We start from the raw sequence: 15,818 nt of genomic DNA, 5'->3' as shown, positions 1-15,818 counted from the left end.
TTCTGATGTGGTTTTGCTGCCCACCACTCCGGCTGGTTCCGTATTGATGCAGGTTGCTGGAGCTCCTGCTGCTGCAAGTCTGGGCTTGAAACATCCCAATCAGTTAGAGCTGAGAGGGCCTTTTCCTTCGTACCCAAAATGATTTGGCGAAAGCCAGCTAGAGGAGATGGCCAGAGTAGGGTTCTGAACGGTACTTGTCGCCCGTGAGCACTACCCCTCAACGGCACGTCTCGGTGAAATTGGAAGTCCATTGAGCCGTATAGGGCTTCGCTAGACCGGCCAATTTCTCGAGAAGAGAGAGGATTAAGTAGAACCGAAAAATGAATAGTGTCGAATGGAAAATCTCGGATCCAGGTGTGGAAGAGGTTGTGATTTTGTGCCGAAAAAAAATAGAGACAGGAATTTTCCAACAGTTCAACGCCCCGAGTTTTTGGCAGTGTGCTGTTGTGCCTCTCTCAGCCTTGTCCTTGGCACATCGAGAGGAAAACGTGGTTCGTGTGCGAGCCGTCATTGGCCGGCGATCTGAAGACTTGGCTTTGGGGGAAAGCGAATCAAGCGCATGTGTGGGTGGGAGGTGGACTCCACGGGTGTTCCTTGAGGCCATGTACATGTTTTTTTGGTACATGTTGTCGACGTACTGCTGGTGACGGCTGCGGCTATCGAAAAGTAGGTAGGAAGGGAGCTCTGGCAAAACGGACACGGCCGTCGAGAATTTCAGGCCCCTCCAGGATCCACGCTGAGGCAGTGAGAAATGGCACACGTGCTCGGTTTCTGTGATATTATACACTGCCAGACGCAATGCGTTGTTGAACTGCCACAGAGCGGGTACATTTGATGGTTCAGGTCGTCCGACTATTTTCTCGTTTCCGAGATGGCGCGAGAACTTGCCCGAGTAGGTAGGTACAAGCAGAGGATGCTCGCTTTGATCTTGACCAGGGCAGACAAGGTCGGAAGAGGGCAGAGGCACAAGGTACGATGATATGGTACTCAGTACGGATAGGTATGTGATAGATTGTAGGCGAGATGTTCCTTGGGAGCTCATCGTAGGTCGACGTTGGGAGACTTTCCGAGTACGGCGAAACGGCAGGGCACTGGCCACAAAACAGTCAAAGAGCCACACTTGATGCCTTCCATTTCTTGCCCAGTTGAATCTGAGTGGATGATTCTCGCAGCTCTTGCAGTTCTCGCAGGTGTAACGTCGTCTTCAGTGCGCATTTACTTTAGGTATCCGTACCTTAGCAGGTAGGCAAGGGTGGCAGGAGTGACAAGAGAAAAGGTACCCCGCACCTCACAGCTAGACAGGGGAGGGGCTGATCGATGCTCTTGCTCTCTTGCACGCAGCACATGCTGCACGGGCAAGAATACCTAACCAGACCCAACTTCCCAATGGAAGCACGTACCCAGGGCCGGCAGGTGGACCCATACTCTGGCCCGTTGCTGGTGCTTCTCGGACCTGCTATTGGTCAGACCGATACCATGGTTGGCCAAGACCCCGGTCGGCACCCATTTACATTTCACGACTTTGACTGCCAACTGCCTCTGCCACTACGGCCTGCCCTGCTAGCCCATCGTCTTGAGAGAAAGAGAGAGAGAAGTGAGGAAAGGTAGATACACACAGTACCTCCTGATCTGGACCCCTTGGAATTTGGGTTTCTAGAGTCGCATCTCACTTCTCATTCACCACTCCCCAAATCCGAAGTCTAGATCTGGGCTGCTGTCATTCTTACCGCCGCCGCCCTGCAAACCTCGACATACCGATGAGGTAGAGTTGCAGAACCATACAACTCACTCATCTGACCTATCCTCGGTTTGCCTAATTCGACGTCACTCTCACACGACACCAACACAGACGCATACGCCACGGCCGCAACTTACGGCAACTCCAGACATCACTATTCTCATCCAAAAGAGCATAGGTTGAAGCAATCACCGCTTGAACCTGCTATCTTGATCGGTAAGCATGAATGTCTCTCAACAATCAATCTCGTGATCTGCTCCGATTCGGCGCAAGTCTGTTTACTGTTGCCTTTGTCTTTGCCTTTGCCTTCGTCTTGATTACACTCCGACTCACATCACCTCTCTTTCTACCCCTCGATCCATGCTTTACTGCTTCTTTTGCATAACCCCTATCACCAAGGTCGACGACGCACTCGTCTCCTGTTATTCCCCAGTCAGACTAGGAAACGGTGCCAATACCCTGGACAGGACGATGTTCTGGTCCCCGGCCGCGCCTGGTTTTCCTAACCTCACCCCCCGTCCAACCCGTAACTAGATCTGGTCCTGGGCCAACTCAGACCTTGCTTTCCTCATCGGAGACAAACAACGGGTGTGCCATCCGACACTGGCGCTGACATGGTATGTTGCCATCCACTGGTTGCTAGTACCTGCAACCATTCATCGTCCTCCCTGCCCCCACGCAGCGTCTGGCATCAATAACTATTACCTACTTGTGGCACCTGTTCAGAGCAAATGCCTGACCATGTCCATGTTCTTAGAGCCGCGTGCGTTGTTGCCCCTCTTTCTTCAGAGCCTGGTTGTCACCGAGGCATGCCCGGGATAGCTTCAGAATACCCCCACCTACTACCCATCTTGCTCGTTATGACCTAGTTTCTCTACGGGTACTGCTTATGGGTTCCTGCTCCTCCTTCTGCGTGCTCAATTTTTTCAGTCATAGCTACTTGGTGGCTCTACAGGCCAAGCGGTCGTCTTATTGCACGAGGGATATCTCCCGATCATCGTCCCCTTTAATCTAGACCTTCAAATTCTAACTCAACCAACAGCTTCGAATCCTTACCTCAACTTGGATATTCGCCTGTCTTTGTCCGCTACTCAGTCTACCTCACGCGGCAGGATTCTATCTTGCTGATCGCCAAAAAAGGCCTTGGTTTCCCCCAACTCGTCATCCCATTAGCTTGCGCCACTGAAGAGCACCCCACGTACGGTTCTCTACATTAACCCGCAGCTGTTCTACACAACTCTGCCACGAGGCGACGTCACTCAGCATACCCTTGTGCGAGTGGCTACTTTGCTTGCCTGCCGCCGACACATAATCACACCCGCAGAGCCTCCTACTGTCATCAGCTTTCTCCCTGCAGACATCCACTGTCAGCTTGCCACTACTGGAGGGCACATAGGCTGCTCTCTCTTACAACGATCACTTTTGGACACCGTGATCCCACGGGCGTCCGTCCATCATGTCAGTCTCTTGGCCTTAGCTAACCCCTAGTGTGTTCTCACTGGCGAACTTGTGCTGATATAACAGCAGGAAGTTCGGCAAGCAGATTCAGAAGCGTCAGCTTGAAGTTCCAGAGTATGCCGCTAGTTTTGTAAACTACAAGGCTCTCAAAAAGGTACGTTTCGTTGTCCGGCAGTTCCCTCTTCAGTCTCTATCCCCCTTTTGTTACCCCGTTCTCTCGCTTCTCTTCTGCATTGGATGGAAGCTTGGTATGCAAACCACAAAAAGGAGAAAAACCCCCTCTAGAATTTAGTCAACTCGGTACCCGACACTGTCCCGTCAGGGGCAGGTGAATGGAGCAAGCCCCCATGGCAATAGCTAATCACATCCGGCATTACCACTGACATTCGCTACTAGCTGATCAAGAAATTGTCGGCTACGCCCACGCTGAGCGCACAACATGACCCTCTCCGCTCCGCAATATCTATAGACTCCCAGGCTGCCCTTCAGGCCAACAAGGCCACATTTTTTTTCCAATTGGTATGTATCCAGTCATGGGTCAGTGCGATGAACTTCCCAACGTACTTACTGACTCTCGAACAGGAACGAGAGCTCGAAAAGGTCAACGCCTTTTACCTACAAAAGGAGGCAGAGGTATGCAATAATTTCTCTTGTCTAATGTAATGACTCTACCCTGTCAGAACTGACCCCCGCCTAGCTCAAGGTGCGACTGAAGACTCTTCTCGACAAGAAGAAGGTGTTGCAGTCTCGCAATGGTGTTTCCAGACGTTCGGCCAAGTTCACAACTCTCGAAGAGGGCTTCCAACAGTTTGCCAGCGACTTGAACAAGCTGCAACAATTTGTTGAGATCAACGGGACTGCTTTCTCCAAGATCCTCAAAAAGTGGGACAAGACGTCAAAGTCGAAAACCAAAGAACTCTACCTATCCAGAGCAGTCGAGGTCCAGCCCTTCTTCAATGCCACCGTCATTAGCGAACTATCCGACCAGGCCACTACTAGTCTCCAAGAGCTGGGGGCTTGGGCCGAGGGTGACAATGTCAGCTTCGAGCCTCGTAGTGATCATATCGTGAGCAGCCAGCATCTACTCGGAACCGACGAAGGTGATGCGGATACACTACTCCTCGACACGGTCATTTCAGGGAACCTCGAGGCTTTGAGGGATCTCCTGATTCGAATGCGGACGGCTGCTAGCTCGTCCTCAGGCTCTGACATCTCTCTGATGGAGAGAGTGACTAGAACGTTCCTCGCTGCCATTCACGAAGCGCCTAAAGAGACTCTACAGGCTCTCCTCGATACGGGCTTGGTCGACATACAGTCAGAGGACGACATTAACGAACGAAATTGCCTGCACCAAGCCGCCATCTACGGGAACTCGTTTGTCCTTGAATACGGCCTGGCAAAAGGTGTTGCTGTCAGTCGTACCGATGTGTATGGCAGAGTGCCGCTGCACTATGCCAGTATGCATGGACGATTGGACATGCTCGACGCCCTGACTAGTGGTAAGATCTATATAAGTACAGGCAATGTGGCTGCATGGTTGCTGACATAGCCTCACAGCGGATACTTCAACGATAGATTTGATCGACCATGATAACTTTACCCCTCTGGTACACTCAATCATTCACGGCCACCTTCAGTGCGTCGAACGACTGCTAGCAAAGTCCGCTCGAATCGACCCTGTCTCTGACGCAGACCATGTACCGTTGAACCTTGCCTGCGAGCATGGTTCGTTGGCAATCGTGGAAATGCTCCTCCAGCATGGAGCACAGATCGTTCCCGACGCTGAAGGACTCTATCCCCAACACCTTGTTGCTCGGTCAGGCCAAAGGCCAGAGCTTCTCCTTTTGCTCAAGAACTTTGGAGCAAATCTCGATCAGGTTGATAAGTTGTACGGTTGGACGCCCCTGGTTCATGCCGCGAGCGAAGGCAACGTTCCCTGCCTCCAAGGGTTACTGGACGTCGGAGCAGACCCCAACATCGTCGACGAAAAGGACCTGCCAGCAATGTATTACGCTGTCTGGGAAGGCCACCTCGAATGCATGCAATTGCTTGCACCGTACAACGCAAGAACGAAGGCGAGCCCCATGATCATGCAGCCCGGATTGGGACCAATGATGAGCAGCGGGCCCGACCCGATGGCCCTTGACCCGGATGCCATCCCTGAACTTGAGCTGCCGCCGCCGATCATACCGTTGCGCCGGTACGGACACAACTTCCTGGACACCAAGACGGTCATTCAGATCAGTTTCGAGGAAAATGGGGACCAACCCCTAGTGTTCTTCCACGACGGGAAGTACCCTGCCGCCCGACTCACCATTTCATCAAAGGTTTCGGATCTCATCCCGAAGAATATTATGCTGCCTTTCCAAGAAGATACCCGTATTGTTTCCTTTCAAATCGACAATTTGGAGTCATTTACACTCGATTTCGACGTTTTCCCTACCTACGGCGCGAAGATCATTGCGAAGACGGTGGCCCTTCCCAATACCTTCAAGGCGCTGCTTAGTAGCTCTGGGAAGTGCTGTCTCCCCCTGTTCGATCCAAGGCTACGAGCAATTGGCCAGATCAGCTTCCACACTCAGGTCATCAAGCCGTTCAACGGTAAGCCACTCGAGATTACGGATTTCGAAACGTACTGGAAGGCAACAAGCCAATTCGACCGCAGTCCAAGCACATTTGTGACTGGTTCGAGTTTGTCAGGTGACTTTGTCCAACTCTTCGTTCAGCACACCAGCGATGGTGTACCTGTCTTGTGGCCGAGATGGACGATACCATGTGGTGGAATTGACCTGCCCATCTCAAGATTGACAATGGAGCAGTTCAATACGATCACGTCAAAGAGCCCTAGCAGAGCCGAACTGGCATCATTACCAACAAGGCCTCTGGACGCAATTGCGGACGTCCATCGGGTTCTTGCGACAGCGGGTATCCCTCTCAACGAGGCGCTGGCTCTGCTCCCGCATGGCATGCATGTCAACATCCAGATTTTGTATCCGTCACTGGACGAGGAAAGGTCACTGGGTCTGGGCCCGTCGTTGGACCTGAACACATTCGTTGACTCTCTTCTCACTAATGTGTTTGATCACGCCCGCGCTCAGCGAGCTCAGTCGCTCGAGTCGGTCCGTTCTGTGGTGTTCAGTTCATATAACCCGAGCATGTGCACAGCACTCAACTGGAAGCAGCCAAACTTCCCCGTGTTCCTGTGCAACGATCTGGGACGGGAGGATGTCATGGCGCCGCCGGACATCATCCAGAGCCACGGCAGAAGATCTGCATCAATCAAGGAGGTGGTTCGGGTTGCGCAAGGCAACAACTTTATGGGCTTAATTTGCTGCTCACGGCTTTTGGTAGGTTTAGGCCCTTTCGTTGATGGCTGTGATATTCTTACTGACTGTACAACAGGAGATGGTCCCCGCCCTGGTGGACGCCATCAAGTCACACGGTCTTGCACTGGTCACAGACAAGTCACTGGATCCGTCGTCGACAAATTCTCTGACAGATCCGTTCCCGCGACTGCCAAAGGGAGTGGACGGTGTCCTGAAAAGCCACGGTGTCTTGCGCTTCAACGAATCCATAGATGTGTAGTAGATTGTTGTAATTACGTGTCAGAAAAAGTTAATAGACTTGTGTGTGTGCACCTTTTCCAATCTCGATTCGTGACAGCCTGACCTCTGGATATTCCTTTTTCGCGCTCGCTGCATCATAGTTACATCGTCATTCCAGCATAAGTCGTAAAGTTAACTCCTTCTGGTCCCGTGGTATTCGTAGTAAAACAAAAGAATAATACACATCTCCCGCTGCCACGCAGCTAATTGTGCTTGGAGTCATAAGCTTTACGCGCCTTTGAAACCATACTTGAGCGTGGCCAACTCTTTTTCCGGGTCGACGCTGCCCATGACCACCTTTGCAATCAGAACAACGACGTACACTATAGCAGGCAAGTTCCCCAGCCCCACGTGGCCAAACGAAGCCTTCTCGCTCGACTTCGTCGCCAACCCCGCCAGGATAAGCATACCACAGAGTCCGAGGTTGAGGTACGGCAGATACAGCTCCAGTGGACCTTTTTGCTCCTCGGCGAAAGAAAAGGAGCTCCGCCTGCGTCTCCTCTGCGTTGTCTGAATGGGCTGGTAGGACGACGGACCGCCGGAGACGGACGAGGTCGAGGACTCGAGCGAGGAGGCCGGGCTGGGGTGCGGGGTCTTTGGTCGGGACCATGCGTCGAGCCAGGGGATTCCGGTCGCGCCTGGGGGTTGGGTGTGGAGGAGGTAGGCGGTCGAGAGGAGGGATGTCAGAGAGAGGAGGGAGGTGAGCGGGGCGGAGAGGCGGGCGAGGTTTATGAGGTAGGGGATCGTTGTTAGAAGGGGAAGGACGAGGAGGGCGGTTGCGAATTGGGCGTTGCGGGCTGCGTTATCTTCTGCGAGGCGGCGGATGAGGGTTTCTTGTTCTAGGTTAGGGGATTGGGTGTTAGCTTTCGATGTAAGACGGAATGGAAAGATGAAGAGTGAGGGGAATGGGATGGATTGGGAATGAGGTTTTTGTGTCTTTAACGTCGTACCCTCTTCGTCCATGGCTTCTGGCTGTGAGTCTGCCGAGTCGTCGTCTGTGGGATAGTGGAATGTACGCCGCAGACGAGCGGCTGCGCCTCGAGGTTCTGCCATTTTAGTATGGAGGTTGTCAAATGCGCGATGAGCTGCAGCGGGTTGCTGGTGCTTTGTAATGATGTCGTAGCTGTTAAAGGCGCAAACACTTGGTCTACGTGTTGATAAGTCCAGTCGATGAAGACAGATTTGTAGAAGCCTGGGTAGGTAGCTACGTAAGGTATCGGTGCAATAGGTGTAGATGGAGCTCACCTACCTTACCTCTCGCAGAGGGGGCCGTGACCGACCACTCAGCCTTATGACGCGCGACAGCTGGACAATGTGCGACAGGGGTCTTGGGTCCAGGGTCTGATTGGTTACTGTTTATCGATTGCTTTTTTTCTCTGCTTTCCAAATGCCCACGCCAGGACCCCGGGAATTTTCGAGAGAGAGCTTTGGCCCCGCCCACCGAGAGTCGAGACCGACCGACCGAACTGACCGAACTTGCATGGTCTGATTCGGAGCATCCCGAGAATTTGACCCAGACGCAACGCCCGGCATCACGAAATTCGAACCGACCACACCCACCGACGCGGTAGCCCCGACTTCACTCGTAGGACGATTTCGATTCCACGGGGAGTTTCATTTCCAGCATGTTCTCAAACACAGCCACCAGGAGGCTCGCCTCCTCGCTGCGCAGCGCCGCCGCGAGGCAACGGCAGCAGCCGCAGCAGCTCAGAGCGCAGGCTCAAAGGAGATGGGCGACCGCAGCGCCGAAGCCCGGGTCCGGACCGCTGATGGAGCGGCGCGCAGATCGAGAACTCCCAGGTAAACTGCTCGTCTTTCTCCCCCTCTTTCCCTCTTCTCTCTTCCCGTTGTCATCCATCCGCTAACCACCACAATTCTTTCAATAGACCTCAACCAGATCACCTTCCGCTGGTCCCGCACCCTCCCCCTCTTCGCCGCCGCCATCGCCCTCAGCAGTATCGCAATCTTCAACTACCAAAAGTCTTCCTCACCCGTCATCGCCTCGACCCTCTACGCGCTGCGCACCTCCCCGAAAGCCCGCGAGTACCTAGGCGACGAGGTGCAGTTCAAGCACCAGATCCCCTGGATCGCCGGCGAGATGAACCAGCTCCACGGGCGCATCGACATCAGCTTCAGCGTCAAGGGGTCCCGCAACGAGGCCGTCATGAAGTTTGCCAGCTTCCGGACGTCGCACAAGGGCCTGTTCGAGACGACCGAGTGGAGCTTGGAGACGCCCGACGGGCGCAAGATTGATCTGCTCGACGGGGCGGATCCGTTCAAGGGGTCTATTCCGGGTGATGATTTGAGTGATGATGATCTCGAGGCTGTGGTGTCGGCGGCGGAGACGAGGGGTTTCAGGCAGAATATCAAGTGAGTGAGAGAGACAAGGAGGACCGTTGAATACAGGGCAGCACTACAGTCACTTCAAGGTCTCGTGAAGGGAATCGTCATCAAAAGCATGCATGGGTTCGAGGTAGTTCAAGTCATTGGGTTGGAATTCGGGTCGGGCGAGATAATGACCCTAAAGCTATGCGCCTCTCTTAATGGGGTGATAAATGTACAACATGTATAGTACACAGACTTTCGTAAACAACAGTAGGGGAAAAGGGGGAGGGTGGACGATATCTATACAAGTGCCGGGAGCTCTTTCCTCTCCTTCTTCAGCACCAAGTGCCTCTCTCTGGCCTCCTGCAATCTCGCCTCGCCATCCACGTTGGCCTCCAACAGCTCCTCCAACTTGTCCTGCCTGTAAGGAAGCGCCGGCGCCTTCCTCTTGACGGCATCCTGCAGCTTGACGATACAGTTCTTGGGGCCCGCGACGGCGCCCTTGACGAGCACGACGCCCAGCTCGTTGTCCACCTTGAGCACCGTCAGGTTCTGCACCGTGACGCGCTCGTTACCCATGCGACCGGGCATCTTCTTGCCGGGCATGACTCTGGAACCGGAACCCTGCGAGGGGCCGGTGGTACCGATGGTGCGGTGGTTGAGCGAGTTACCGTGGGACGCCTCCTGACCCGCGAAGCCGTGACGCTTCATACCACCGGCGAAGCCCATGCCGCGGCTGTTGGAGCGGACGTCGACGTACTGGCCCGTCTGGAACCAGTCCGGAAACAGCTGGGCGCCGACGGGCAGCAGCCCTTCCTTGGTGCGGACCTTGAACTCGGCCAGGTGGCGCTTGGGCGCGATGCCCTTGGCCTCGTAGTAGCCGAGCATCGGCCTCTCGACGTTGCGCGGCTCCTTGGAGCCGGAGCCGATCTGAACGGCCCAGTAGCCGTTGTCCGGGCGGGTCTTGTTGGCGACGACCTGGACCTGGTCGAGCTGGAGGACGGTGCAGGGGACACGCTTCTTGCCATAGTAGATGGCCGTCATGCCCTTCTTGACGGCGAGGACGCCGGTGCGGAGGGGCGTCGTCTTCTCGCGGCGGGCGAGGGCGGCGGCGGGACCAGTGGTGAGGACGGGGAGGCCGGCGGTGGGCTGGTTGAAACGGGTGGGCTTGCTGCGTTTGGGCGCCGTGGACCAGCCGTACTTTACGCCGCGCTTCGCGGTGAAAGGGAGGAGCTGGAGGCGAGGGGCGATGACGGCCGAGGCATTGGCGGCGGCGGAACAGGTGTTTGATATCGTCGTCGTCGTCGATCGGAGGAGCTGGAGGCAGCTCGGGGGTAGTCGGGGCGCCATGGTGGATGGCCGGGGGGGTGGAATTGAGGGCGGAAAGAGGTGGTCTGGTGTGAGGTCGGCGATGGAATTTTTTGGAGTTGAGGTCGGATCTGAGTGCCTGGGGTGGAAATCTTGAAGTGGTCCGTGCGCCTCCCTGAAGTGAAATGGTCACTGAGCTTACCAGGAGCTCATGCCAGGGTCTTTTCTCTCTTTTTCAAAGAATAACTCTGCGATCAATCAGGATACTCAAGTAAACATTCCATTTTCTCTATTCAATTGACAGATTCTTGAGAGCAAAGAGCCACTTTACTCCAGCGAAAGTCTTGCTCTACACCAAGAAGACTAAACTTGGCCAAGATGGATAAAACACCCATCATCCATGCTTACAGACATCTCTACCGTGAGCTCCTACGAGCGGTTCAATTCGCACCGCCGCACAGGTACACCGTCCGCAACCAGCTGAGAGCGTCGTTTCGCGATAAAGACGCGGTGTGGGACCCGGAGGTTTCCAAGAGAACACTGTGGTTCATACAGGCGGCTCGCAGAGAGGCCGGTATCGAGCACAAGGTTCTCAAGAACCTCGTCCGCGTGGCTTGGGAGAGGCAGAATATGGATACGTGGAAGGTCAGCTTTCGCAAGGAATCGGAATCCCGGGGCAAGGATGTGTGAGTTTTGCTTCTGATTCGGTTGTGAGAGATACGGTTGCTGACGTTGAATTATTCAGCATCCAAGAGGCCAACAACATGAAAGCTACAGTATACAATCACTATGACATGACGATAAACATGCTGAACAAGTCGATGGGTATTCGACTGAGATGATGGTCTCGAGCAAGTCACGGTAGTCGTGATCGAGTTGTCACTCGCACGCCTGCACTGGCTGTCATCAAAGAGTGCAGCTTGACCAATTCCTGAAAATCTCAAACGGTTCCACCTTACTGGAAGTGCAGGCATTGATGGAGACATGTCCATCTCAGCATGCCCAGGCGGGATCATCAGCCCAGATACCACGCTTCGAGGCTTGTTGTGGTGCCAGGGTGGAAAGAAGGCAGGCAGAGGACGGAACGGAACACGATAAGCCCGAAACGTCGCGATGCAGTACCTATTCTCTTATCCGATGATAAGCCATTGGAGGAAACTGGCGTTGGGGAGAGAAACGACCGCTGGTGCGACCTTTGCCAGGCGGGCGATCTGCAGATGCGCGGGGTCAGCAAGTGAAACGACTCACCTGTGGTTGGTTAGCACGTTTGGCTACGTGAAGGTTGGAGCAGCCGTCTAAGCTGTTGATGGTTGCATGGTCGATTATTTGCTCGCGAAGCGCTGCTGGCGCCCGCTTGTATGTTGATTCTTGCTGTTTATGAGCTCATTATTCCTCGCCTCTTGCGGAACGCTGCTTCAGTTTCCCCGAATCACGCCAGAGATCTTGAGACAGTGTCATTCAACAGAGAAAACCCGTCAGGAGGTTGATGGGGGCATATGAATAGGGACCTAGATGGCTGCACCTCGGAGGCAATAACGTTTTGTCGTACATGGCGGGCGTTCTGCCCCAAATGTTGAGAAGTAAGCGAGAAGTGAGGTGCCCGACCTTCACGGACTGAGCTGAGGGCTGAGGGGGAAGAGTTGAGGCGAACCCCCGTGTACACCCCCCGTGTCGGAGCCAAGAGTCTCGGCCGCCAGGGCGGTGGTGGTCGGCCCTTTGCCGGTACGGGGAGATATATCAAAAGAGTGGTTCCCTTGGAAATCTGTTTTTGAGTACCAAAAATACCCTATTCGGAAACAATATGGCTCGCCCCGTGAAACCGACCCGCTGTTGTCGTAAGGTGGTCGACCGAGTTGTCCGCCTGGACAAGTACGATATTTCCAAAGCTCGGGTGAGAAAACACTCTGTGACACTAGAGATAGCCCACCAGGGAGAGAACTGGGAGAGGCGTCACTGGCAGTCTGGCTTGTGACGGTGGATTCTTGAGATGGCAACACTGGCCAATCTGGGCTGATTGGTGTTAGCGGCCGCTACCGGAAGGAACAAATGAGAAGCGCAGGATCGTTGGAGATCCAACGGGGCCCTGGTCTCCTTTCAGTGGACTCAGACACTAAGGTAAAGGTATCTTCTGCTGGTGCTACTGCTGCTACGGAGTGAAGTGCGTGGGTGCGTCCTGGAGATACCAATCAGCAATGGTACGACTGGTCGCTCAGCGGGGCCGAAGGGGGCCTCCCAGGTGCGGAAAGGATGCAGCTTTCCGCACCACGAACTGCCCTGGTCCTGCAGCTTTGGAATGGTCGTCGTTTTGAAGGTACCTCCTGATACAACCATCGCAGAGTCGGAACCTCACCCGGTCACTTGAAGTTGAGGGAAGAAGGGGGAAGATGAGGGGGGGCAAGATGCTGAACTGAGCTTGCCATGAGGTCAGGGAAAGGCAAGGTTGGGTGCTGTATAAGTTGTGGCTGTAATCGTACCTTCAACTAAGTACTTAGCTGAGGTGCCCCTACGGATACAACAGTCTGTGATGCGGATGTATCTTTCTACGCCGTAGATTCCCACTGCCGACCCCGCAATCCGAGTTACCTTTGAAGTATCCGTAGTTCACGCCTACCTTACCCTTCAATGATTCTTCCCTTCTTCTCTCTTTCATCTTAACCCGCAAATCTCTCATGGTTAGCGGGCACAACAGCGTCAATTCCCGGGGGTTCAGCTCTCGATTCCCCAGACTGCCTTGAGACAGCTCTTTTCACATCTCTGACCGATCAACTCGTCATCAACATCATCGTCTCTGTTTCCCTACTGCTTCTCGCCGTCTATCCTCCAAACTTCGCGAGCCCGTCATCCCGTCGCCCTGTTTGTCGCTCGTCCACACCATCACCCCAACTCCACCTGCTGCGCGGTCTGGATGGACCAAACCCCAACTGGCAAAGGGCCGTATCACGACCGCGCTGAAGACTTTGATCTCTCGCCACGAGATCACCGTCTGAAGGCGCTGCCATCTCGTCACTGCTAGAAGCATGCCAGCGACAGAAGCCGAATATCACCAGATACATCATGTTCCGGCCCGCCAACCGACTGCGATCATGCCTCGAGCTCAGGAAGAGCGCCCGCAGAGGCTGGTCAAGCGCTATCGCACCGAGATCGCCGCCAGCACGTCGAGTATGTTCTCGACTGTCCTTGCATTTCCCCTCGATAGCGTGAAAACGCGAATGCAGACCTACCGATACGAAGGCTTCCTCGATTGTGTGACGCACACATACCGCACCGAGAAGTTGAGAGGCTTCTTTCGGGGTAAGGAGTCCCTCATTCCCTCTGTCCCTCTTCCTCCAGCTCCCTTATACACGCGACCCCTCATCTCGCCTCAAGTCATGATCCCATTGACTAACCTTCTTTTGCCCCTCACTAGGCGTCCTCGCCCCAATGGCCAGCATCACACTCGTCCGAACCATGTCCTTTTCGATTTACCAACGCGCCAAACACAATTACTCGGGCTGGGTTAAGAACGCCCTGGGATTCGACGTGCTGCAGCATGTGAATCAGAAAGGCACATATCCGAATCTGTACTCCATTGCCTGTTTTGGAGCCGCCGGCGCCACTGCCGGCTCATGTATCACGCTTCTCGCCTGCCCTTTTGAGCTCACCAAGCTCAGCGCGCAGGTGGCTGTCTTGTTGTCAGACCAACAAAAGCTCAAGGAAGCAAATTGCCGCGCCACCAATGGCCACCAGGTTGCAGCAAGCTACCAAAATAAGGGCACTTTCAAGACCATGCGCAACATTGTTCGTCATAGGGGTGCTCTGGGGCTTTACACTGGCTTCAACTTGCACTTGTGTAAGTCTGCCCAGGCGTACAACCCCATCAAAACCCTCAGCTGACCATTTCAGTGCGAGATACTTTGGGTACGGCCATTTACTTCATGGTCTACGAGAGCGGAAAGCAGCTCGGAACTACCTTTGGTGGTGACCACCCGACGACTAATAAGTTCGCGGTTGTCATCTCTGGGGGCATGTGCGGGATAGTATCCTGGGCAATGATATGTATGTGCTTTCTGGTGCCAAAGAACCTCGGGCAAGTGACGCTAATACTCTGGCAGACCCCATTGACTCGGCAAAGAGTATCTACCAGCGAAACTCTCTCTTGTACTCGAAAGGGCAACAGGTTGAGCCGCCGCCGAAGATTGAATTCTTCAAACGAAATATGTATCGCGGACTAGGGGTTTCAATGGGTCGCTCATGCGTCGTCAACGCCATCTTTTTCTCCGCTTTCGAATTCACAAAAAAGCATCTCAACTCCCTGGATGACAACTAAGGAATGATGATTTGCATGAACTATCGGCTAGCTATGCAAATCGCAGTTGAACAAGCGCATACATAATGATCGATGGCGTTTTGGCTCGGTGGATGATGTGGACCACCGAGCATACTTGGGACAATGGAATGGAAGCAAGGACAGAAACCAAGTTGTAGTTTGGATTCGACTGCAATCAAATTATAAGTTATTGAAAGAGAATTGCGATGCTTCGTTTGGTGACCTCAGGCTGCCCAGTGTGCGGGATACGACATCTGTTCATGCCTTTAACATCGGGCACCTTATAAGCAAGTGAGGGTCCAGACGCATCCTCTCATAAAGTTTTGATCGAAACAACCTCGGTTTACCCTTTTGGACCTTGCTCAGCCTCTCGACGATTCCTTCGTACCTACCTTACGGGCGCTTAATCTCGGTATATGGTTTTAGACAAGGTAGGCAATTAAGCATGCCTAAGTTCGCGCACCTGGCTGAAGATCGGTGGGCCCGTGCATCAGCACCCCGCCACTATCATCACGTGCCGATAGTACCTCGCAGGAATCCGAGTTGCGACCCGACCTCTTTTGGGCCTTCCTGCGTCTGCGTCTTCAACGGGCACTACTCTGCCTCAACCAGCCCTGGCGTTTCCGTCGTGACTTGTGACCTTTTGCTTCCACGCATTTAGCATCCAAGCACCACCGTCCGCGCGCGCCCTTTATCCGAGTGCAACGAGCTCCTGCCGCAACTGATTTTGACGAGTCGCATATTTCCAAGTCTCCGCCGACTGGAAATTGGAACTTTCCTTCTTGTCTACCGCTCTGCGTGATCACTGCTTTTACCGTTTCCTTCGCGCGCAGCAAGTACCTACTTACTTGCTGACGTTGACGCCTTCGGGAAGAAGGTGCAACTTTGCAGACGCGCCTTCTTGGCCTGACGTACTTGACTTGGGACAGCACCCCGTCTCCGTGTTGGCTCTGGTGCGAGACAAAGATTGTCATTCTTCTCACTAACTGTCGTTTTCCATCATCTTTTTTCTTTTCCCGAGGGGCAGCTTTAGACGGCATTTGGTTTCCGAACCACCATGGTAAGCTGATAACAAAGG

The 15,818-nt window shown here is 54.0% G+C and overlaps 6 protein-coding genes across 6 annotated transcripts; 4 read left to right on the top strand and 2 right to left on the bottom strand.

Moving 5' to 3' along the window:
* Positions 1–1,386: 1,386 nt before the first annotated feature.
* CABS01_09623 (ankyrin repeat protein nuc-2) lies at positions 1,387–6,781 on the top strand (the record flags this gene model as incomplete). Its single annotated transcript, XM_060542980.1, has 7 exons — positions 1,387–1,479; positions 3,270–3,350; positions 3,593–3,715; positions 3,779–3,829; positions 3,894–4,695; positions 4,754–6,543; positions 6,599–6,781. The coding sequence occupies 7 exons, from the start codon at positions 1,387–1,389 to the stop codon at positions 6,779–6,781; spliced, it is 3,123 nt and encodes a 1,040-aa protein (XP_060400196.1).
* Positions 6,782–7,029: 248 nt separating this feature from the next.
* CABS01_09622 (uncharacterized protein) lies at positions 7,030–7,854 on the bottom strand (the record flags this gene model as incomplete). The annotated part of the gene is made up of 2 exons (XM_060542979.1): positions 7,030–7,640; positions 7,752–7,854. 2 exons carry the CDS (start codon positions 7,852–7,854, stop codon positions 7,030–7,032), a joined length of 714 nt encoding a protein of 237 aa, XP_060400195.1.
* Positions 7,855–8,426: 572 nt separating this feature from the next.
* Positions 8,427–9,175, top strand: CABS01_09621 (cytochrome oxidase assembly; the record flags this gene model as incomplete). Its single annotated transcript, XM_060542978.1, has 2 exons — positions 8,427–8,601; positions 8,688–9,175. The coding sequence occupies 2 exons, from the start codon at positions 8,427–8,429 to the stop codon at positions 9,173–9,175; spliced, it is 663 nt and encodes a 220-aa protein (XP_060400194.1).
* A 251-nt stretch (positions 9,176–9,426) lies between these two features.
* CABS01_09620 (50S ribosomal protein L3) lies at positions 9,427–10,476 on the bottom strand (the record flags this gene model as incomplete). The annotated part of the gene is made up of 1 exon (XM_060542977.1): positions 9,427–10,476. One exon carries the CDS (start codon positions 10,474–10,476, stop codon positions 9,427–9,429), a length of 1,050 nt encoding a protein of 349 aa, XP_060400193.1.
* A 336-nt stretch (positions 10,477–10,812) lies between these two features.
* Positions 10,813–11,276, top strand: CABS01_09619 (uncharacterized protein; the record flags this gene model as incomplete). Its single annotated transcript, XM_060542976.1, has 2 exons — positions 10,813–11,120; positions 11,180–11,276. The coding sequence occupies 2 exons, from the start codon at positions 10,813–10,815 to the stop codon at positions 11,274–11,276; spliced, it is 405 nt and encodes a 134-aa protein (XP_060400192.1).
* A 2,175-nt stretch (positions 11,277–13,451) lies between these two features.
* Positions 13,452–14,740, top strand: CABS01_09618 (uncharacterized protein; the record flags this gene model as incomplete). Its single annotated transcript, XM_060542975.1, has 4 exons — positions 13,452–13,725; positions 13,841–14,263; positions 14,317–14,469; positions 14,526–14,740. 4 exons carry the CDS (start codon positions 13,452–13,454, stop codon positions 14,738–14,740), a joined length of 1,065 nt encoding a protein of 354 aa, XP_060400191.1.
* Positions 14,741–15,818: the final 1,078 nt, after the last annotated feature.

The sequence above is a fragment of the Colletotrichum abscissum genome (genome assembly GCF_030869225.1).
Source record: "Colletotrichum abscissum strain IMI 504890 chromosome Unknown Scaffold_23.1, whole genome shotgun sequence".
NCBI lineage: Eukaryota > Fungi > Ascomycota > Sordariomycetes > Glomerellales > Glomerellaceae > Colletotrichum > Colletotrichum abscissum.
Note: the sequence above shows the minus strand (reverse complement) of the source record. Positions and strands in the feature narration are given on the sequence as shown.